Genomic DNA, 24,893 nt, shown 5'->3' with positions numbered 1-24,893 from the left:
ATCACTGAACCATGTATCCTCCAGGTACAGAGAAGAGATCGGATTTGCATGCAGAGCGGATTTTGTCTGATATCCTCTGCTATTGAATATTCCAAAACAACCCTTATTCTGGAATCATATTAAAACAACTGACCCACTCTCCTTTGCTCACAAAGCACTATGTTGCCGGGAGATGAACCTACAAAGGCAAATGTCCTCTGAGGCTGGCCAAACTGTCCACCATTCCAGGACACAACCACTCAGAACATTAGGCTAAACCAAATTATGATAAATGTAAAACAAAAATACAATTATTATTGTACACAAGTAACAAAATACCAGAATCAAATGAAAACCTGTGCAGCCCTCAACAGATTGTGGCAACATACTTCAGACACAAAACTGCAGAGAAAACTGACCAGGTGAGACTGAGTGAAGACCAGGTGGCAGCAGAGCTATTCCTGCACAGACAGACCTGACTGTCCAGAGGAGACGAGTGGAGAGGTTGTTGTTCTTCCTGTGACCAGGAAACGGTGAAGACTACAGAGCTACAAAGTCTTAGGAGCTGTCCACTCCAATAAATATGAATATCATAGATATTGTTGGATAATGTTTTAAAAATCATTCTAACTCAAGTGGATTTGGAGTCCCTGCCAAAATTATAACAGCTGTGTTGACCGAAACAGTAGCTGCTGTCTCCAGCTACTGTGAGGACTGTACTGTGTCCATGATTCCCAGAAAAATGCTGTCTTTGCAGTGTAATACACGTATAAACTGCACATTCCATATACATAGACCTTACTTTAAATGAAAACACATTTGCATTATCTGAACATCAGGTTTTTAAGCCTTTAAGTAAATTGCATTACACCTACCTGCAAACACATTACACATGTACTTTAATATATGTTAAATTATCAAGTTATAATCAATCAGTGTCCCGCTCTTACCGATCTCTACCTGTAAGCACATTTTGGAAAATAGATAAATATCAAATAAATAAAAAAAAATAAATAGTAAGCAATCTAAACCATGCCTGTGTTTTAAATAGCTGCAGACTGAAGCTGGATATTGGACCTTTATATAGCTGTAGCAAAAGAATTCTTTAAGCTTAAGAATTACAAATGCTGAGGTACATTTGAGATGTCAAATCACAGGCAGCAGGAATGAACAATATTTTCCAACTGAAACACTGAGGCAGCATTTTCACTGAAAATCAATGTATGCTGCAAAAAAGACCATTAGTCAAAGTCTGATTGCTGTCTGTGTTTTGTCCACTAGGGGGCAGGCACATTCTTTTCCCAACCCTACATTGATGAGGTATTGGAAAACTAGTGGAAGTCATTAAAGTATACAGAACATTTGTTTTCACCACAGACTGCAGTAAAATAATACCATGGCAGGAATTGTTCCTGTTTTAGTGATTACACCCTGAATAGAGAGCAAAAAAAATCTAACTTGGATGAACCTACAATATTTTGGTTCCCTGTATAAACACTAGATGGAAAAATGAAGTTGAAGTCTTTTATCCTCTGTCTTTGCCTGACAGGTGCATCACACCTGGAAATAATTTGCAAAATAACATTTAATGTTGGAGAACGACTGATCCAGACTAGTGCTTCTAACACAGACAGTGGACAGGGAGAGGCCTCTGGAATATATACAAAACACTGCAGCACTACTGATGTCTATAAAAGAATAGAAAAGAGGCCAGGAGTTAATTCTGGACTCTGGACTGGATGTTTGCCCCTGAGTCACTGATGCCAGTAATACACCAACAAAGACTACCATGAGGAGAAGTGGGGCTTTAAAATGGAAAGAACAAGAGAGAGCCAGAGAAGGAAGGGAACATGAGAGGAAGAAGAGAAGAGCAGTGTGTGTGTGTGTGTGTGTGTGTGTGTGTGTGTGTGTGCGTGGTGCCCTATACCAGAGCTGGTTCTTGGGTCCAGCAGTCCTGTCATTACATTTGGTACAAACTCTGGTCTGCAATGGAATGTCTGCACCACACACACACACACACACACACACACACACACACACACACACACACACACACACACACACTGTCTGAGACTCACCACTCATTACACTACAAGCATTTCCACACAACACACCACACTCTCAATAAAAGGGTTACTCCATTCAATTGATCCTGAGCACCCTACTCTTTGCAGACCAGTGCCTGTTTCTGTTGCGGATGTTTTTTTAGGGTTTTCTCAGGGTAAAGGACCACCGCCAGCATGGAAGCACATCCAGTCTCTCACTGACTGACTGACTGGGTGTATTGTTAATCAGTTCTTTTCAGTTCTAAGGAGCATTTTATCATCTTTGAGCTCATTGTTTGGGTGTTTCAGTTTACGGCTTTAGTTCGATCTCTGTCATAGCATGGATTTCATCAACAGTGAAAAGCTATTCACAGTCAAAATGTGAATCCATATGTACTACCTGTCCAGCAACAAAAAGCAGACAAAGAACGCAGTGGAGCCTGTGGGGACTAAAGAGCCAGATTTTCCCCTTCGGACTTGGTGGAGATCAAAGTAAATACCAAGTAAATAACAGCAATTTTAAGAATTGACTTGACATGAGACTTAAGCAAAAACCATCAAAACAATAAAAATATGTCAAGGGCCGGTGTTTTCAGTCATGGCTGATGAGACCCCTGCCCATGTTAGTTATGTTGGAAGTCGTGTGAGATCACCAGCCTCCATGTACCAACAGGAATTATGAATATGTACATTGTCCTTCTCCAAAAAGTGTACACATCCTGAGAAGAGGTCTGATTGAAGGAAACAACTGAAATCATCAGTGTGTCAGGTGAGTGTCAGGTGTGCAGGGGCTCTAAACACTTTAAAATAATATGTTGTTTATATTCTATCTCAAGTTCAGATTTTTCACCTGCCTCCTCCTGCTGATGTGTGAGTCTGCACTGTGCAGCTTTAAAATGTTTTTTTAGTGAAACGTGAGTGCAGACGACATTGAACGTACAGTATCTAACCTATGACACTTTTTATGTACTTACAGATGACTTCAGTTGAAAATCACAATCTCAAAAAATTACTACTCTAAAGCTCTTGTACCTACATGACCATGTCATAACTGGAATGTGCATCAGTAACTCCAAAAATATGTCTCAGTCTACAAAGGATCAAGTAACTCTTCCAAAGAAGTAAAAACATTTCATTAGACTGCTGTAATCTGTTACTTGCCCAAGTGTAGCTTCTTCACCTCGAGCTCACCCCGTATAGTGTTTTATTTCTTACTAGTGAATGATTCTGGCATCATTTCTAGTATGTGGACAACATGTGGACAGCAGGCTGGGGTGGTGCACTTCCTATAGCATTCCTATAGAGAGGAATGATGTGGAAAAAGCAGAAAAACTAGATGGAGTGTGAAGAAAAAGGGAAAAGAGGCTAAAAAAGAATTAAGGCGAGGCTGAATATAAATAAAGAGGCAGAAGTAAAATAAGCTGAGGAATGAGTAAAACAGGGAACGTAATGTAAGACAGACGACAACAGAGGAACTGGACAATGCAGGTGAAGTCAAAGCAAGATTGGAGGTTCAATGTTACAGGACGAGACGAAGCATCATATTTATCAACAATCTAAGATTTACACTTATAGTTAGAATGGCCTGAAACATAAAGAAACTATCCCTTTAACTAAAAAACTCATAATTTACTCACTGTTATATGGTTGTGTAAAAATAATTTTGAAAAGTTGATTTTATTTGTCCAACAGCAGTTATTTAATATGTGAAAGTAACAGCAAGTAGCAGCCGGAGTCATGTATAACAGTTTAACAGTTACAAAGCATGGGGCGTGATTGCAAACACAATCATTGCCAGCTTTGTCAGTGGTTTCCCTCAGTATTCTTGTAAAGATAACTTGTTGATCCTATCAAATGTGCTTACGTGAAAACAACAGCTGCAAATAGTAGGCTAAAAATACATCCTCTAAATTCAACAAAATGCCTAATGTTAGCCACGAACAATGATTTATTGTCCAGATATTGCAAAATATGTCTCACTCTGTCTCCGTACTGCAGCCATGTATGACACAACTTTAAAGACCTTCAGAGCTCTCTTAAAGCTACACTAACCATTATTTTCTGACCAATGGCAGAAAAAAAGTCACGTGAAAAGAAATCCACAAAACATTATGACCACACTCTTTAGTTGTGAAAGAGATTTTTGCCATTTTTCAGCTTACTGTTTTGGTTTTCCAGCCTTGCAGTTTTACTGTTTTGGTTTTGTTCAGCATCCTCATCTGCTTTTAGCAGCAGCAGGCAGCCAAGTTTGGCAGAAAAGTTAAACTTACTTTATCTGCCCAGTACCACAAGTTAATAAAAGTCCACAGTATCTCAAATCTGGCTCCCAGGTTTTGCTGAATTACAGAATGAGTAAGAAGAGATGATGATGAAGAAGAAGAGTCTCAGTATATAGAAATATCTTTAATTCATAAAAGCTTTACAATATTTTACATAACACATACTGTGTGTAAGGCAGGGTAAAAGATCTTTGGCATTCCCCTCAGTTTTCTGTTGATATAGACAGAAAACACAAAATGGTTTTAAAAATACATCTCTATGAAGTCTTTTAATATCTGCATTCAAATATAAGTAGTAGGATTACTTTCCCTTTTGGCTGATTTGTCTCTTATGTACAGTTATTTTCTTATTGTGCTTGTTTATGCACACACACACACACACACACACACACACACACACACATACACACACACACACACACACACACACAGGGATGGAGTCCACAGCACTGTTAGTGTTAAGGTGACATCTCTGCTGGCTCAAAGTCAGACGCACAAAGGCACTTTTAGGCAAAAACTCACCTTAACTCCAACATGTTAAAATACAAGAACATATGAAAATGGCAACAAAGCTGTAATGCGTAAGTATTACATTGTAAAGTGCACATCAGATGTCTTTGGTTTAATAGGTATTGCCCTGTTAATTTTTCATAAAGAGAGAGAAGCCTGTCTGACTCTTTACAAAATACTGTCTCCACGCTCAGCACATTTTGGAAGCTTCCAGTTAACTTTGGCTTTTTGGCTCTTTTGCTTTTCAGCTTATTAAGGCAAGTTGTTTCATTGCAGAAGTGGAAGAAGTCTGAAAGCATCACCAAGAGTCCCTCTTTGCTGAGCTAGAATTAGACATGACACTGTGACTCAACTCAAAGTCTGGGGACGCAGGAGCTCAACTCCTGGTCATCACTTTCTCCCATCAGATCAAAGTAGAATAAGTGCCCCTGTTGAAAGATGTCCCATGGAGTCCTTGAGAATGCAGAGCTTCCTCTCACTTCTCGTCGCTCACGGAGCAGTCCACGGCTATGATGTCCTGTATTTCTGTGATTTTCACCATCTCCTCCGGGATCTCCACCTCTATGGGGATCTTCAGCTCCTCTGGGATTTTCTCTGCTGAGGAGCTGCGGCTGGACAGTTTGTCCATCTCATCCTCCATGGCGGAGATGCGTTCGGCAATGCAGTGGGCGGTGAGTCGGGCCTCGGGGTCATGGTCCCAGCATTCCATGATGGTGGCGCAGATCACAGCCACACCCTGCAGATTGAGGAAGGGAAAAGAGATGTGAGACTGTGTTTCGGTAAAGTTAGCAGCAACCAACCTCAAGTTATGTTAATACAATATAACAATTTAATACTTAAACACATACACTACTGCTCTGCTGGGCCATGCATGCTGACAGATCATGTGCTAGAACAACCAGGCTGTGTGTTGTCTGTCATTTCACCATCCGTTCCTTTTATAGGTATTTGTGGACTACACTTCACCAACAACTTGAATTATGTGCTAGTTATTTATCTGATAAGATTTTACAATAAACAACAACATAAAATATACTTTAACAATAAAACAGATTGTTAAAGATTAGTTGCTGCCTGCATGTTTAGATTGACTAAAAACCCAATATACATATCAAATAAGTTTTGGTTCAGGCCAGTGTATGGGTGGGAACTCGCACACTACTGGCCAGTTGTAGGCTCTGAATGACTACGTCAGCACAAGATGGCAGCGCTCAAATAATGTATGCATGGAAATGTTACTTGAGTATAGCAGCAGGGTGCATGTCTGACCTGATGCCTGAGCCAGGTGTCGGGGATCTCGGGTCTTCGTCGATCTCTCAGCACATTGTCCTTCATGCTCTCCACACAGGGGTGCTCTCGCCCTTTAGAGCCATATGCAGGCTCATACTCCTTCACCTCTGCAAGCACAAACAGCCCACGGTTCATATATAAACTGCAAATCATCATCTCAAATGTCTCAAGTCTCAAGTGCAGGAAACATGCTGCCTGTGCCATCATTTTCTAGCATTTGCAACACCTCCTGGCATGTATGTAATGAGAACAAGATACAAACGAGTTGGCCAACTTCTGCATGAACACAAAACAAACATTTTATGACACATGAAAAAAATGTAAAAGGGAAAGACAGAGTTAAACAGGTGGCTTTTTGAGTGACTGTGATTAGAAAGTGCCTGGTATGAGGTCATTCTCTTCCAACCACTGAGCTCTTTCACTCGAGCTGTCAGCTTTGTACACTGGCACCAATAACGCTGACGGCAGGAAATAAAATATCTTTTATGATGTCTCCATGGGAGGGAAAGTGCTCGCTCTGGCATTTGGACAATGAGTCTAAAAACAACAAATGGATTTCCGCTAACAAGCAATTAGTCGCAACCTCAGACCGACTAGGACACCAAAATCACAATCTGTCTTGTTTTTTTTTGTTTTTTCTTACTATTCCATGTTGAAGACCTAGCAGGGAGAAAGAGCATAACGCTGAAACCATGAAAAATGAAAAACAAAGTTCTGGGATCGGGTCCAGACCTCATGAAACTGAACTCACAACAGCTGCAGTCTGTCTTCAGCTACAAAAAGAAGGCTTTCAGGATCTCACAGTTGCTGTGAAATGAGACACTAGTTGCTGCAAAGTCATCTTCCTTTACCCATCTGAGCCAGAATATCATACGCCTATTTACCAAACACCATAAGCACCTTGTTCTATGTAATTCCTCCTACATTTGTCAGTTTCTAAGTCCTTCATTGCAGACAGCGAGTGTTATTCACAGTGTTATTAAGTTTCTTAGGTGTGATTCATTTGGCAACATCTGAGCTTTTCTCTGGGCATGTTCACTAAAATGAATTTAATGTCAAGGTCAATCACCAATGCAGCAAAAGTAGTCTACTCTACAACAAAGTTACTTACATGAGTACACACACACTCAGATTGGACAGTTCCCCAGACTGCTCTGTATACTAGAGTGTATGAAGTTCACAAACTACTCCTGTGCAATCTATTTTATGCCTTTCATGTATTTTTTTTTATACATTGTTTTTTTAATCTATTTATATCCCCTGTTGTTCTGCACTTTTGAGTCAGTGCAATGAAATCTCATTCTGATGTGTACTGCATGGTGTGTAGCCTGGATGACAAATAAAGTCTATCTATATATCTATCTATCTTAAGGAGTGCTCTGGTCCACCCATCTGTGCACCACTCAGCCGCATATCAGAAAGGTTAACACATACAATGACCTTTGAAACAGCAATCATATAACCACATGGTTCATTTAGATGCTGGTCTCAAGCTTTCCATATCACATGGCCTTCATCAGCAGATGGAGATTTCCTTGTTGAAATGGAGCTGAAACAGTGACTGTTCAGTCACGGCATGTCGGTTGAGCTTTTGGTTTTTTCACCTGTTGAATGTGAATGATCCTGTAGTACAATGCAAAAACTGTATTTGATTAATTACGAGTGAGATGATATTTAGGTTTAAAATTTAGTCTGCCTTGTTTTGGGTGTGGATGGACTACCTAGTACTGACTGTGCAAAGCTCTTTGACTGACTGGATCAAGTCCACCTGCTGATAAACATCTTGTAATATGATCAAAAACTGCAAAGCAATTACAGAGCATGAATGAACATTGTGAAGATATTCTCTGCAGACTACAGACAAATTTGGAAGCTGCAAATCATGGTATGGTATGATGAAATCTAGGAAAAGTTTCATTTAAGTTAGGTCCCTGTGGTCTCTGCCTCTGTGTTTGCAGACACGGGGATAGGGGAGGTTGGAGTGTAACCACTGGACAGGAAGTTGGAGAGCTTGGATTAGGACTGTATGCAGAGACGCTGACTCTACAGGCCCACACTTCCTGTTTTTGACATGAGGAACTTCCCCCGTTTTTAGTATTTTAAAATAGGACCTGTTGTCCCAATCCCCTGCAGGTTATTTATGCCAAGGCTGGTATTGTCCTCAGCTCTCTGCTGTTTAGATGTCCTGCTATAGTGGTATAAATACCACACATTTTCCTGGACTGGATATAGGGAATATATAAATAAAATATAGGATAGGATAAATAAAGGAATTCTGATTCTGATTCTGATTCATAGAACAGCAGAGAGCAAGCTGGCCTAAAATGAGAAAGCTGAAAACAGAAATAAAAAGAAGTGAAATTATTTCTAAACATCAACACATGACTGAGTGTAAAAAGGTTTAATTTCACAATTATGGTGATTTGGCTCCTTTACCCTTGTCCTCATGTTTCTTAATGATATCTGGGACATTAGAGAAGCAGACACTCTTTAAGAGAAATGCAGTCTGCTTCAGTACGGCAGCTCTGGACATCTGAAAGCTATGAGAAGATTTTCATCCTTGGTTTGAGAACAGATTTCACAACAGACTGCAACCAGAGCCTCGGTCTCACTTTCCCCTCACTGTCTGGGGCCCGTGGTTAAAGCCCTGGTATATCCAGTCTAAGGGGCGGAAAGCGGTTTACGCCAGTTTCCTTTTCAGATTATCTGTCTGAAAACTTTGTGGCCTGGAGGTTAGCAGAAACCTCTGAGGCTGTCTGGGCTCTGCTATCTTGAAAGAAACAAAACTCCATGTTTGGCATTCAAGAGAACTTAGTCTCTCAACAGGCGTATAACCTGAAACTGATCCCACACTGATGCAGTACAAACTACACCTAGTAGAAATGAACCTGCATAAACTGCAGACCCTCTCATTAAAACAAATTCCATCCAAACAAAGCATCTGCCCAACTCCAAAAACAAGTTGTGGTCTTAATTGCTGCGGCACGTTTATGGCTACTACATCAAGGCGCTGTGAAAGCTTAAGGTGTTTTGACAGAGCTTTGAAAGGCTACATTAAGCAGCTTTTCTGCATGCAGGGGAATCTACCTCCATTTGTTTGGGGAAGGTCTGAAAATAACTCAACAATGTGAGTGACTCCACAACTTCCATTTTTTTATACATAAACTTGAGCGATAGGAAATCAGTTATCATGCAGGCTATCTGCATGCGCCATCATCTGCTAATGATTATACGTTCTGTGCTTTAACTGCTCATAATCTCTGCATAACATGTTTGCTTTGTATCAGTTTCTTGAATTTTATATTTTCTACTAAACATAGTGATTTTGGATTGAAAAAAAATAGACACAACCAATCTGTTAAATAATTAATAAGCTTTAGACCCACTGGTAGGCGTAGTTTCGAACATTTGACAGGGCAGAGCCAGCGATTTCCCCCTGCTTTCAGTTTCTACGCTAAGCTAAACTAATTGCCCCAGTTGCCTAACTTCTCCTCTTCCTCTCTGCAAGAGAGTGATCTGAACTGTATCCTGCTCCTCAACTTCACACCAGAAGGGTACAACCATCACCCCCTCACCGGCTAAGGCTGTCTCCCTTCATGTACCAGAAGCCTTTTGCTTGGCACAGTGAAAACTCTTTGCCGCGCTCCATTACCCTGCGTAACCCTCAGCTCAGACAGAACATGGAGGGCCTGCCGCACCCTGCAGGCTAATTCAGGATATGTAAATAAAATGCTCAGCGACACAGAGAATGTACTATAACTGACCACAACAACAACGCCAGCAGGGTAGTATTTCTATCCTCTATTCTATCCCCTGTTGTCGGGGTGGAGACACAAGAAACACACATACACACACACACACGTAAAAACCCAGATTGAGACATACACACAGGGCTACATAAGGACATCTGTCTAGGAGCTTCATCTCTCCTCCTCTGTTTCTATGTACCTCTCTGAAATAAACACACAGACAAACACACACATGTTGGAATGTGACTGTCCAGTTCTAAATGTCTCAGACTGTCTCGAAAAACCCCGTAGGTGGAGAGTAGGAGGCGGCGGGGAGAGACTCCCTCTCTACTCCCAGGAGATTAGGTTGTTTGTGTGTGTACTTCTATCTATTTGAGATCCAATTTGAGTTTTAAACACCTTTGACTGGAGACATTTTTGGGAAGTGAGGCAAATTTTCCAAAGTGTGTTTTTTTTTTCTGGTTTTACAGTTGAAAAATAGGTCTGGATTTTTCAAGATGATTTTAATTAAACACTCACATGGCATACTGTGAAGGAGTTACTGGCTACAGCCGTTTGTCATCTCCATATTGACAGTGAAACTATCCCATTGTGGCACACTGCAAACAGTAAGGGACCAAAACACACACACACTCTGCACGCACACACACACACACTTTGACTGCCAGTTGAAACAGGTACAGTAACCGTTCCTGCTCTGCCTGATTTCCTGCCCAAAGAAGGGCAATAGCAGAGTTCAGATTGTCTCCCTCACATATCAGACATTCCTCAAATTCCTGCTGCAGACCTGGAGCTGAGGTCGACATGCAGTCCGACAGACACGACCATCAGACTCTCTGTTGACACACAAACCCCCAGTAACTGCATAACAGGAAACACTAACCTGAACCTCCATTCAGCACTATGTAGGTCACAGACACACACACACACACACAAACACAAGCATACAACAGGTACACACTGTCAGTGCATGTGGTCAGTAGGCATATATGAACCAATCAAACACATGTATGATAATTAGGATAGATGAGGAAAAAGGATTTCTTCTAAATGCCAACACTGGTTCCACAGCACATATCCAGACATGTATTTCTATATCATCAAGGTCATAACAGACAAGATGATGTACCTAAAGTTTTTTCCTTGATAACCTTTGTTTTATAAATGACATAGAAACAAAATCCTACATCTCCTCGGTGGAGATGTGTTAACACTGAAGGCAATAACTGGACTGGCCATCTGGCTGCTCAACATGCAGGACTGATTCAGTGCAAAATATACAAGGCTGACCCTAGCAAGTGATGACCCACTTTAGCTGGATATTACTGTTATTATCTGTCAGTCTCTCTCTCCCAGTCTGTTACCTTTGGCAGGGTGCCGCCCCCCTCCCTTTCCCATCTCTGTTTGGTGGTGATATGTGGATAAAAAGTGCGGTGAAGCAAGATGGGCAACCACTAAGAGAACAAATGTGAAAGTGGTGCTGAAATCCTGAAAGAGAAGAGGCTAGAGTCCCTTGAGACTGATGCAGCCAAATGTTTTATAAAATACCAAATTATTCATTTGCACCATTACAGTCAGTCACCTGAGCTTAGTGAGCCTAAAGCCATTGGCAAGATGGCCAGCAATGCCAGTCCAACTGTTAGTCAAGGTTTCACTGCTGAAGCAATAAGGGGGAAGACAATAAGGATAAGATCAACAACATTTGAGTTTGACTGGCTGGCTATTTCAGTATACTGAGTTCTTTTTTCCATGGATCCTCAGAACCCACTTTGAAAACCACTGGCAATATGTGAGATTATACTTTCTTACAAAAATGTATAGCATTATGCTAAGACACACATACATTTAGAGCCAGAACCACTGTGCTGGTGCAAAGTAAGAGGCCAAAGTCAGCTGACCTAGATTTTTTTTCTATTATTATTTAGTTGGTTGATTATCAAAATGAAGAACATTAACTGAAGTAGAGTTTAAGCAGTCACATTTCTAACATTACATTACAGATGTGACACATGGCTTCACATGCTGGCTCCACTGCTACATGTGAGGACTGATGAAGTCCAACACGATGACAACCAACCAGCTTGTCTGCCAAGCTTGTTGTGATAACCCGGAACTCATAAAGTGCTATCACTGTTGACACTTAGACTTGATAGCATTTGTTGTGTGTTACATCATATTTCCCACTGCCTGAAACACGTAATTACTAATTATGTGGGGTGTGTGTGCAAACACTAACCTCCAATAGCTTCACACCTCGACGTCATCTCCCAAAGCACAAGGGCCATGGAGTAAATGTCGGTCTGTTTGAAGGACTCCATGCTCTCCAGATTCAGTCGGGCCTCCAGAACCTCTGGAGCCATGTAACGTGCCGTACCCACCTGCAGTGCAGGGACACCAGAAGGGGTTAACACAAGTAAACACATACACACGTATATTCTGATCACAGGAAAACATCTTGTTTTTGATGTTAAAGGGACAGCTCACCCTAAAATCCAAAATACATGGAAGGCAGACATCTCTACAACGATATCTCAAAAACTCAGTGGCTCAGCCCAAACCAAAGATAAACAGCACTACATGTAAGAGGAAAAAATATGTTTTTTTGATTTGGGGTGAACCATCCCTTTAAATCAAGTAGATTTGAATTAAATTACAGAAATATCTCCCTCTGATTGTAGCACACCACTCACATCATCTCACACATCATCTGCAGGAGAATTATTTTTTTTACCCCCCCCCCCCCACTCAATCTCAGTTGCAGCTCAGTTGTTGGTTTCATTCATTCCTGGAAATTGGACAGCTACACTGGCGACATGGATTATTTTCTTGTTATTCAAATTACACACTTCAGCTACTGCACTGAGTACAGTTGAACTTACTTTCTTAATGTTACACCTGAAATTACACTAAGAGCGTTTATGGAAAATCTTGATGGGAGTTCTAGGAAAAAGTCATTGTTTTCCAAGTCATAAATAAAACACACTGGCATCATTATACAAACAAGCACTTTAAACCTTAAACAAGAAGAAATTCAGCCTCCATCATTGCCATACTCTAAAGAAGTACAATATAATGTGCTTAGCTGGAAAATCCTCATCAAATACAAAAATGCCTGCCCAGATTACAGGATTAAGCATGCTTTAGCTCCTCCTCTGCCTGGTTTCAACTTTCAATCTACTGCAAACAGAGCTACTCAATGGAATTCAGAACGACAATCAATTAGAGAGTTCCTGACACTAATTTAAGCATTAAGAAACAGCTTATTGAGACGCAACACGGTCAACACTGATGCTATTTTTAACATGACTTTAAAATGACTGTACTCCTACTGTGCCTGTATCATCTGCTATTGGACTTCATCTGCTCATAATGTTTAACTGCACAAAACAGTCTGGATGCATAAGTAAGTGCTACATGTAAGAGGAAAAATATGCATTTATTGATGTTCAAGTCAAGCTGAGCTACAAGTCTTTCTGATTTTGCCAAGTTAAGTTTTTGCATGAATCAGTATCAGTCCTCCAACCAGGAAGCTGTTACATAATGATCCCTCATGACTGAATAGGAAACTAAAATAAGTGTATTTCCTTCATGGCATCGCCTTCTCTGCTGCCTCAAAGAACTCTGAAGCTTGATTAACTCTTAAGCAAAATACCCCTGTGGTTAAACACACAAAGTCCATCGAGCTTGCTGGCTATTTTGCAAAATATTGTTGACATAACATGTGTGTGGAATACATTTGCAAGGTAAAGAAAATTTAGAAGCTGCCCATGTTTATTCACAGATTTTTCCAAGCCGGACTGCATGAACACACAGAGAGGTTATAATTACAACCTACTGGTTGGGAATTTCCAGCTTCCCATTGTGAATGGAACACAATGTCATCATTTGAACATTTGAATGGATAAAATGATGAGAGCGTTTAAGTGTAGCATCTCAGTGCATATTTGGCTACTAACAAAAAAAGAAAAAAAAAACTGGCTGACAGCAAACAGTGATATGAATCACAGCCAGGTATTTTTCTGAGTTTGTATAAACTGTATGTGTGCATATGTGCGTGAACAGGGAGTAGCATGTATGGGCGGTGGTGGGGGTGTGTCACATGTTTCTGTTTAACAAGTAAGCTGACACCCTCTCACCTGTCCCTGCTACATTTCTAGCCAGTGAACCATAAATCACAAACACGAAGGACGAAGTCACACTGACAGGCTGGGAATGAGCCGAAAACGACCGTGAGCAGCCTGCATGTCACAACAACCTCTCCCTTCATCCGCTGATTCCCTGTCTGTCACATTCCGTCTGCCAGCAAATGAGGTGTATCTGAACAAAGCACGCGAACGCACAGAGGGACTTAGATTGAGGAAGGCAAAACAAACACGTATCGCATATCTCACCTGAGCTGTCTTAATGCGCAGCTTTGATGGCAAACAGAGAGAATTCCCATAACAACAGATAATAAGCCTTAATTCCTCAAACCCCACAACTTGTAGCAACATATTAAACACCTGACAGTAGCTCTTACAGGTTTGTAACCACTGTTAGTCAAAATCAACAGGGAAATGTCCCAGGAAAGGCAAGAGACTTGAGTTCAACTTTTTAGGTAATTTACTTGAGTATTTCAATTTTCTCCTACTTTATGCTCCTACTCCACCACACCTCAGAGGGAAACGTTATACTTGTTAGTGGAGTACTAGTTACGTCAGATTAAATTTTTACCTAACAATAATAACATTTGATAAAATACTGTAATTATTGCAGATCACAATCTTTTGATTTGTCCGACAAACAGGACAAATCTGTGTAACACAACAACAGCACACAAATACAGACTTAGTCTCTGAATAAATTACTATTTGGTAAAAAAAGGAAAAAAACTATGAAGTCAGAAAAAGCAACTAAAAGAGACTTTAACTGACCTGTCCACTGTTGGCAAGGTCATCCACAGACAGGCTGCTGTCCAGACGGAGTCCTAATCCAAAGTCACACAGGCAGCACGTCAAGTCGTTCTTCACCAGGATGTTGGAGCTCTTCAGGTCTCGGTGGACTATGGCCACCTTCAGGTGCAACAGAAGTACAGGAGAAATAATAAAGGTCAGGTTAAAATTACAAAACATCAAAGCAGATAAATGGTAAAACATGAAAACTTAGATCACTTAGACTTGCAACCACATAATTTATATACAAATTATATCTGAAGACAATTTATCAGAGGTCAGCGTGGTAAATCACTAATTCCTTCTAAACCACAGGTTTTCTGGTTTGAAGACCACAGAAAATCAGAATTAAGTGGGAAGATTACCATGAAATGATCTGAATAAAAATTCCCAATAGGATGAACTTATTTCTGTTTAGACCCACCACAAGACTTCCTTCAGGACCATCTTCAGATTCAGCTAGGCACATAAGATCATGAGAACCAATAGCTGGAAGATCCCAAGAGGACACACCCTTTAAAGCCCTCACATTCTTTCCCTGAGTTAAAAGTTTTATATTTTTAATTCTATGACCGGCAGAGTTTGAAGAATAGGAAAATAACCAGTATGTTTGTTCTGTCAAACACTGATGACTTTACATTCTCAGGGTTACCAGTGAGGATTTAGATTTTCGTCTAATCTTATTATTAATACAATAAACAAATACTTTCCGTATGTGATGTATGCTATTTCTTTCTATTTTCTCAATGATTATGATTAATATTATTCGATTTTTAGCTCTGTTGGCACATTCCCCGAGTCCCACCTTAGGGCGTCCACAGGGTAGGCGGTCACTGTGGAGGTGGGCGACACCCCGGGCCAGAGAGCTTCCCAGCACCTGCAGCTCCTCCCAGCTGATCACATTACGTGTCAGGTGCTCCTGGATGGGATGAAAGGATTGTGAAGTCTATCTACTGCGAGAAGTGCAATTTACAACATGGAGAAATACTGCCCCACTCAGGCTGGGTTACCTGACAGTGGCGGTCTCACCTGTAGGTTTCCTCTGGGATGGAAGGCAGTGATGAGCCAGTACTGTCTCTCCACCTTCCTCTCCTCAGCTGTCAGGAAGTGGAGGATGTTTTCATGTCGGAGGTCTGTATTGGAGAAGATATCCTTCTCGTTCTTCCAGGAGGCGTACTCTTCATAGGGGAAGATCTTCACAGCCACGGTTTCAAACTGGTCTGAGGTGGTCTGCTTCAGCTTACCCTTGTACACTTGGGCAAAGCGACCTTTTCCCACCTGGGATGGGATCAAAGATGATGATTTTAGTTTGGTTTATGTTAGGATAACACAAAATAACTGTAAAATATTTCTAGGTCTGTTTACCAGAAGATCCAGCTCTATAGGCAGCGGCTCAGTGTTGTGGTTCAGGCTGTTGGCGTGCGTCGAGCTGCTGTCTGACCTGTCGTCATCCATCATGATGGCACAGGCGTCGCTGCAGTCCAGCCCACCGGCTTTAGGCTTGCGCTTCTTTATGCTGCTCTCCTTCTCTTGGTTGAGTATGCGTTGCTGATAGGCTCTGTAGCAGTAGAACATTCCCACAGCCACAATCATCACCATCAGGGGCAGCAGGCTGACCAGAATCACAGACACCAGCGGATCATCCGGGGTAGGATCCACAACTTGGAATAGAGGAGAGAGGATTAATGTTTGATTACTTACAAAACTAGATCAACCCATAAAGTAAGCGCGAACAGTGACTTAGTAAAGTGTAAACCCAACAGCATTTATGGCATGCCAGAACTGTATTTGGGTACTACCAGGCTCTGGCTGAGCTAAAATACTTGTGTGTTGATTGTGGTGAAAGCTGCAAACATAAGTCGTAATAATTTGCTGTCACGTTGGCTAGCAGCATATGCAGTGGTTTCGCTGCCTATCTGAAGCTAAGGTGGGCTGAGGTAGTGGTTTCTGAAATACCAACATGGGTAGGCTATAAAGCACTAGTTAAGAAAAATTTGAAAAGGCAGACCCATGGCAATGAGAACTACTATATAGGAATAATTAAGAATGTCATGATCTGGGTTTTGTTGAGCATCAATAAAAATATCTTTTAGATCCATCTGTCCTCAGTCCAACATTTCTACATAAAAAGAGAAAGTATGGTGGCATAAAGGCAGGTCTTTCAAAAATACACAACTTAATTTGTGTGTTTTGGGTGCCGCATGCAGCAAGCTGCAATTTCCTCCCACTACTCACACAGTAACAGTTCAACACAAGCCAACACACGGGGAAGTCATTCTATAGGTCTGTCTTACAAGTCTCTCTGTAAATCATGTTCTATTCATTTTAACAATGATTCTAATACATACATACATATACATAGGTAAACACATACATACATATATGTGTATATATGTATATGTGATCTCTGATAGGAGCTGACAGTGTACTCAGTTCATAGGCCTACAGTGGATGCTACCAATGCAGACAATACTGACACTGTGCACAGCCTTTACAGCTTCACGAGCTACAGTCTTAACTACCTCCTTACTGTGACTGCCAGCTCGGACAAAGCGGCAGCCAAGAGAACAGTCCAGAGCCTGTCTGCCTCAGCTTGGCCCGGCCTCGCCTGGTCTGCTCTGGCTGGGCACCTTTTCAGAGTCGGCCTAACATTACCCTCCTGAGTGAAGCTGTCACATTGGCAGACTAGAGGAACTCAGCCCAAGGACTGACCATTGAAGAAGTCACGCCACCCTGCATCTACTTTGCATTCAGACTTTCCACACACTGGTCATAATTTTAACTCCTTAGTTTTTTTTTCTCTTTTTCCCATTTCTTCTTCCCATTTTCCTCATCATATTTATCATCATCCTAATAGTTGTACAGTATGATAATGAGATGCACAAGCTCTTGCATGTCCAGTCCATTGGTTGGTGCAATGTGTGTGTGTGTGTTTAATATCTGCGCAGCAGTCTAGAGGACCATGCAACTGACTAGCGCACCTGAAAACACTGGTAGCTAAATACGCCGAGCACAAACCTTTTCAGATAACTACCTGTCTACAACAAACTTCTGACATAAAACTACACCGTCAGTTTGAATTGTCTCATCCTGTTACTGCATTTAGTCAGTTCTGTGACAGTGACAACAGACAACTCCACTTGCAGCTGGATAGGCATTTACAGGCGGTGATGCAGCAACATGATGACTCAGAGAATCAAAGACTGAACTACTGCGTGAAATAAACATGAAACACTTTGTCATGTCAACACTTGATTTTATTTTTATTCCAGCGTGTATTTTAATATTTATTTAATATTATTATCAGGGTGCAGCACATTGTTTTTGAATGCATCACATACCAGGGTGTTGTGTGGCCATGCAAGGTAGAAATATTCACAGAGGGATGAATAATATCTTCATTTTGTAGTTTTGTGTGTGTGTGTGTGTGTGTGTGTGTGTGTGTGTGTGTGTGTGTGTGTGTGTGTGTGTGGTGTTTGTGTGATTGTAAAGCAGTAAATCTTTTTTCGAAATCGCTTTGGGCAAAGCCACACATGGTATAAATCAAAAATACTAAACACGCAGAAATTTTTAGATTTGAGAGAACTTCAAAAGTCTGGTAGTAAAAGCGGGTTGCAAAATACGACAACCAGACAGTCAGACACTGCTTCTTAAATTCCATGTGTCTGTACATGTGTGTATGCTGTAAGGGTTTTAAGACTGCCTGGAGCTTTTTGAGGTTTTAGGTCTATTTCCATGCCGTCTTTCTGCCATGATTAGAGTGTGTGAGTGTTTATTCAGGGCAGAAACACAACCAATTGGGGCGACGGTGCCAAGACAAACTGGTAATAAGACTCATGTTGCCTTTTCCAATCAGGATGCCAAAGTGTTTTAATGCAGTGTCCAATGAGGTTTGACACATCATTCAAACTAATAGTGGGATCCTCGCCTGCAGCTTACACACGTCATCTTTGTGTGTGTGTGTTTCAGGATGTGAATGCAGGGATTTCAGATTCTGCCATCTCTGACTCACAGACTTAATGAGCTAATGCTAACCAACTGCTAATAACTTGGACCCTCACAGTGTTTGGTTAATAACAAACTTGTTGGACATTAAAAAGGAAGTATTTTCATTGGAAAATGACAGAGCCAGACATGATTTCATGTTCAAAACAGGTGATGGGTGGACAGATGGAAGCCATTTAACCACCACTGGGGAGGCTGAAGCAGTCTTCCAACTGGCCTCCACTGTGCTAGTTTGTTCTCACTGACTTCTAATGAGGCTTAAAATGTCATTATTTATGTTAACTTGATCAAACATTTTCTTTTGGACCGTGATATCTTATAACTGACTTGGTCACACCATGAAGTATCAAATGGAAGCTGCAGATCAGTTAGAATTAGATTTTTTTTTAAATTCTTTTAAAAATAACGTAAATTCTCCTTGTATCTTTCTAAACATAATAAAGCAATGTTTTGCCCATCCCTGCGGCATACCTACCATCAACCAGAGTAATAAAGAGACGATAACGGTTAACAGGTGGAGGATGATGTCATGTCTAGCAGTTGATAGCTTTATGATGATGTTGAGAAATAGCAGTTGTGTGCCAATAAGAAGCTGCCATAGCAGCTCTGCAACCGACCATGTGGCACTTTGATTTCTCATAAAGTCAATCATGAAATGCATAAAACTAAACAGTAACAAGAGGCTCAACATGTACTTACTCTGAGGAAAGTAAAAGCATTTCTCACTGGGCATGTTGGATGGATTCTTCAATTTAAACATTAGCATTTAAAGCTGGGCAAATCACTTCTTAAAATATAACCAAAAGGGTTGAGCAACTGCTCGACTGAAACATGTATCCAGTACAATTCAACTCAATTCAGTTCAATTTATTTATATACTGCTACATCACAACAACAGTTGTCTTGTGACACTTTCCAACTAGAGCAGGTCAAGACCAAACTCTTTAATTAAATTTTGTAATACAGAGGACCTGACATTCCCCCATGAACAAGCACTTGGCGACAGTGGCGAGGAAAAACTTCCTTTTAGAAGGCAGAAACCTCAGATCACCCCCCGGCTCTAGGTGGGCGGCCATCCGCCTTGACAGGTTTGGTTGTGAGAGAGATAGTTATAGAGTGATAAAGGATAAAAGATAGTGATAGAGTGATAAAGGAAAATCTTTAGTGGTTGGCTGACTGAAGTTTATTCATTCAGATTTCTATACAAAAAAAAAACTGTTCTGTAAACAGTTCTCTCACTCTGTTGATTAAAACATTGATCTGAAGGGTCATGAGATCACTTGTTGTGAAATGGTGCTTTATAAATAAATTGAAATGAAATGAACTGAAGCTCAATTCTGATACTATTCTGTGCTTCCAGATACAGATAATTTAGTTGGTTGATCCGACACAGATAATGGTGCACGTGCTCATCCCTAATCGCCAGTCGTTAAAATAACTGCAGAGCTGCTTAAAGTGACAATCCATCAGATAATAATCACCTGACTGTGCAGTTCCCTCAGCTCTACAGAGCAGCCTCCACTTGTGGCTGCACACAGGAGGAGTTAGAATTATTTGCATACAGTTTCAGATGTTTAAAACCAGTCATTAAATGATTACTTACTTCCTTTCAGTGATACATAAGGAATATCAAAGTAAAGTGCTGTGAATATTGGATTTGTCCCTTGATGGAAACACGAATCCAATGAAATACTTCAGGTCCTTCAGTGTCTTTTGGGTGTGTAAATAGCTGTTTGTCAATATGCTCACCATAGGAGAGCTGCCCCAGAAAAAAAACAAAACAAAACAAACGACAAGAAAAGAAAAGAAAAAAAAACAGTCAATGCAGCTTTAATGTTAAGATTGCATTAAATTGTTGGATTTTGTAACTTCATCAAGTGTTTGCTATACTCTCTGCGCAGTGCATCTAGACCCTCTTGATGTCATTTCACTACACAACCCTCATAATAAAAAAAAAAAAAGTTAAAATGCTCCCTGTGGAGTCCTAACCCTCCTAAATGTATATAAATAACCTGTCTTTATCCAGGCTGGTATCATATTATGTGCGAGCGTGGAGGAATCTGTCCACAGGGAGGCTGGTGACACTGGCTAAAAGTGAATCACACCCACTTTGTACTTGTTATGGTAGCACACAGCATTTACAACCCAGACTGCTTTGCAGACATGGCTCTCATCTCTCCACCCCCGTCAACATCTCCCTCCGCCACTGTTTCTGTCTTTCCATCTACTTCTTCATCCCATTTCCTATTTTCAAGTTCTCTGCACTGGCCAACACTGTCTTTTTGCTCTTCTTCTTTCTCACCTTATCATGCATCTTAGAGTCAGTCTGCTCGAGTCATTTTTTTAATAAAGCAGTCTGCTGTATGACTGAATGACTGATGTACTGACTGAGGGCAAGCCAAGATTCCACAGTAAAGGGGGAACTATAAAATATAAGAATAGAGAAACAGATCTTGGAACATGCTCAGAGCCACTTTTTTCCTTTATAGCTCCATATCCTTCTTTTCCTCTTTCCCTTTAAATATTTTTCTTATTTTTATTTCTTGTTCTTCTTATCAACAAAAATATAGACACCCACTGACATCAGAAATCCCTACTTCATGTCATGAGGAAGGTTTCAGAATACCAAAATAACCCATGAAATGGCCTGGAGGCGATCAGGCGACGTCTGTGCTAAAATACAGACTGTATGAGTAAAGGAATCCACGTCAGGAATGAATTAGTTCCACCATCATCTCATTCCTCACATAGCATGCCTGCAAGCATGTAAAACTTACTTTCACAAGAGCACAGCTGTAAATACAGCTCTGAAACAAATAGTATGTTACTATGACAAGGCAGTATTTACTATCAGTGCCTCCCTTCCCACTGAAACTCGTTCACAAGCTCCAAAACACATGTGGAACTGACACTGGCTGAGAGCAGGCAATAGTCTGCTCCAAATCATCTTTATAGGATCTTAATTAGAAACAAATGCTGTGACAGTGACAGAGGTCCAGGTCGCTGGGAGTGAGACAGATCATCTCTGTCAGTGTGTTCTTGGCACAATAATTAGGAAAGAGCAGGAAGTGAAAATGAAGATTCCAAAGTACTGTGTCCCCCAATAAACTGGTGAGATATAGAAATGCCTCAAATGGGGTTTGCACACTTTAAATGTCTGACTTAAAAACTTTGTGTCCGCACTGAAATGCTGAGATACTAAGGCACAATCTTCGAAATTGTCTAAAGTATTGTAATGATAAAAACTAATCTGATTTGTAGCAAAATATACATACTGATAGAAAAGGATACCATTTGACTGAGACCACTGACATATATGAAGATGGACAATGTGTCTCCACTTCCTCCCATTATGCCAAAATGAATCCAAAATATTCTGGATACGAGTGCTGCCATTTTGCACTGGTGATGTCATTTAGAACCACAGTCTATGCAGTAGTGATCAAGCAGTTGAGTTCCCACCAACACACCTGCTGAACCAATCATCAGCAGCTTTCAGCTGCCAATCATGTTTCACCTCCTACTTACAGCATCAAATAACTCATTAAAACCAAATCTATCTGAAAAATGAACATACATCAGTGTGAAAAGAACTATCTAAAATCACACAAACCATCTTTGGGAAAAAATATTTGACGTGTTTTTAGTTTGTTCTGTGCCCCTCTGTTCTGTTCTGTGGGGGAGGGGTTTATGAGCTTTACTGGCCCCAGCCACCAGGGGGTGATCAAGATGTTTTTGCATCACCTCTGGGGTCTCATGCTGCCCATGTTTATGTAGTCAGTGGTTGAGACAGGCTGAGTGTTCTTTCCAGTTTAATTAGTCAGACTTAATAAACCTTTGATTATTTACATTTACAGTATTGCTGTAGCTTTAGGCAAGGGCACATTTCCATCAGATTTTGTATGTCACCCAAATTTGATTGCAATTGCAATTGGTATGTCAAGGCCCACAAAAAATAAGCTACCAATTATAACATACATGATATGTGAGGAAAAAAAAAATCAAAAAAACACACCAAACATGGTCAGGAGTGTATGACATTTCCAAGAAGAATGCTGAATAAAGCTGGAAAAAACTGAAAAGTGAAAGCTTTTGTGTCGCTGTAAGGTGTTAAAGGGTGGTTGTCTTTGAGTTTGGCACTACTTCACATTTAACATAGTCAACTGAAATTCAATTTCAACATAAATAGTGATACATGCAGCCAAAAAGCCATCTACACTGCACAATATTTAGGCAAAAAAGCAAAAACTGAGAAATCTTAAATCTCTGTGCTCTTTTCATTGGTCAGGTCATTTAACTGCACTGAGACAGTGAAAAGACACGTCCCTATCTGATTACCTTCTGACAGGCTTCCACTGAGCTGTCCATCAATACCAACAAGCCCTGTTTGTGTTTTCTGCTGAGGGGTCACAATGTTCACTCCCTCAGGGTGACATTTACAGCACATGTTTGGATGCAAACACACTCACTCACACAAAAATCTGCAAGTGAGACTCTCAAGCGGTAAACCACATGCGCAAACACTATTACTGGCTCGTCATAAGAATGTAATGCTGGGGGAGAACAATGTGAGGCATTTGTAGAGGAATAAGCCATGGTAGTGGTCCAATAAACAAACAAGGACTTCCTGCTGCATGCTTCCTCAATGGGAGGAAGGAACCACAACCCTTACCCTCTGGGCTCTCTCTCTCTCTTGCTTCAGTTAGAGATACAGACTAACAGAAATAAAGATAAATTAGTCCTTACACAAATGATTACACTCATACACTATATAGACAAAAGTATTTGGACACACATATAAGGGCCTGTTGTTCAGGGGTTGTTGGGCTCGGCCCTTTACTTCCAGTGAAGGTAATGTTAATGTTTCAGCATACCAAGACATTTTGGACAATGCTATGCTTCCAACTTCATGGCAGCAGTTTGGGGAAGTTCCTTTTCTATTCCAGCATGACTGTGTCCCAGTGCACAAAGCAAAGTCCATAAAGACATGGTTGGATGAGTTTGGTGTGGAAGAGTTTGACTTGCCCACACAGAACCCTGACCTCAGTCCCATCAAACACCTTTTGAATAAACTGGAACAGGGACTGTGAGTCAGACCTTTTCATCCAACATCAGTGCTTGACCTCACAAAGGCTCTACTGCATGGATGGGCAAAAATTCTCTTGTGGAACGCCTTCACTTTGCTGTCACAGTAGATCTTTATTTTATCATTATTGTTGTATTTGTTATTGCACAGGATGTTGCCATCTCATGTTTAATGATCACTAAAGATGCACAGAGAACTAAAGTTTTCTGTCTGTCCCGTAGATTATTAAATGAATGAATTCGGAAAGTGTGGAGATATAACATTACTTACAAGTGGAAGAGGGGTTTCCAACCCCTGGCAATGAGCCAAACAGTCTATAATTCGTAATTCACCAATTCTACAGAATCAGAATATTCTCATTCTGTAGAATTTTTCATTTTTATCTTGTGGCCTGATAAGAATCTTTTTTTCACAGAACAATAACAAGTAATTTCACCGTATAGATCATTAACAGGAAGATCAGAGAGTAGTGTCTGCTGCAGACCAGCAGCTCTGGAGCTGGCCTGAATAAAAGTCTGAACAGAAGAAAAGTAACTGCTGACTTACACTTTACGTAACAAAGTCAGAATTCCAGCTTGTTTACTGAAAGTGCGCAGTGAGTGGAAACAAACACTGCCGACCAGTGCTAGTCATAACCATCCTCATTTAAATTATAGCTAATTTGTTGCCCATACAAGAGCTTTTTGCAAGTGGGACCATGCCAGTGAGGACATGCTCAATTTACAACACAAACTTACCAAATAATCATAGCAAATAGATTCTTTGAAATGAGGTTTGAAGAGGAGAATTTGATGGCTGCAGTCATTACTATGAAACTCAGACATCACCAGGCGAGCCAAAGGATCTCCAGAGAAAGAACATGCCAATTACAAAGGGTGCTGCTTTTGATGTGTCACTGTTATAGCTAATATATGTAGTTTTCCATTAAAGTTGGTGATGAAGAGCTATTTACCTATGCATGTGTATGAGTGATTTTTAAACTTAGAGGGTCACTTCACCCAAATGACACATCACAGTTA

General features: G+C 40.7%; 1 protein-coding gene across 1 annotated transcript in view; it reads right to left on the bottom strand.

Moving 5' to 3' along the window:
- Positions 1–4,661: 4,661 nt before the first annotated feature.
- tgfbr2b (transforming growth factor beta receptor 2b) overlaps positions 4,662–24,893 on the bottom strand; it is a 32,513-nt gene continuing 12,281 nt past the window's right edge. The window contains exons 4-10 of the mRNA XM_046398832.1: positions 16,149–16,444; positions 15,813–16,061; positions 15,589–15,702; positions 14,766–14,903; positions 12,089–12,230; positions 6,083–6,210; positions 4,662–5,549 (exon numbers count right to left, since the gene is read on the bottom strand). Coding sequence (XP_046254788.1) covers positions 5,289–5,549; positions 6,083–6,210; positions 12,089–12,230; positions 14,766–14,903; positions 15,589–15,702; positions 15,813–16,061; positions 16,149–16,444 — 1,328 coding nt within the window. The 3' untranslated portion in view covers positions 4,662–5,288. The remainder of the gene's footprint in view (positions 5,550–6,082; positions 6,211–12,088; positions 12,231–14,765; positions 14,904–15,588; positions 15,703–15,812; positions 16,062–16,148; positions 16,445–24,893) is intronic.

This window comes from Scatophagus argus, chromosome 9 (genome assembly GCF_020382885.2).
Source record: "Scatophagus argus isolate fScaArg1 chromosome 9, fScaArg1.pri, whole genome shotgun sequence".
NCBI lineage: Eukaryota > Metazoa > Chordata > Actinopteri > Scatophagidae > Scatophagus > Scatophagus argus.
The sequence above is the reverse complement of the archived record's forward strand: the minus strand, read 5'-3'. Positions and strand labels throughout refer to the sequence as shown.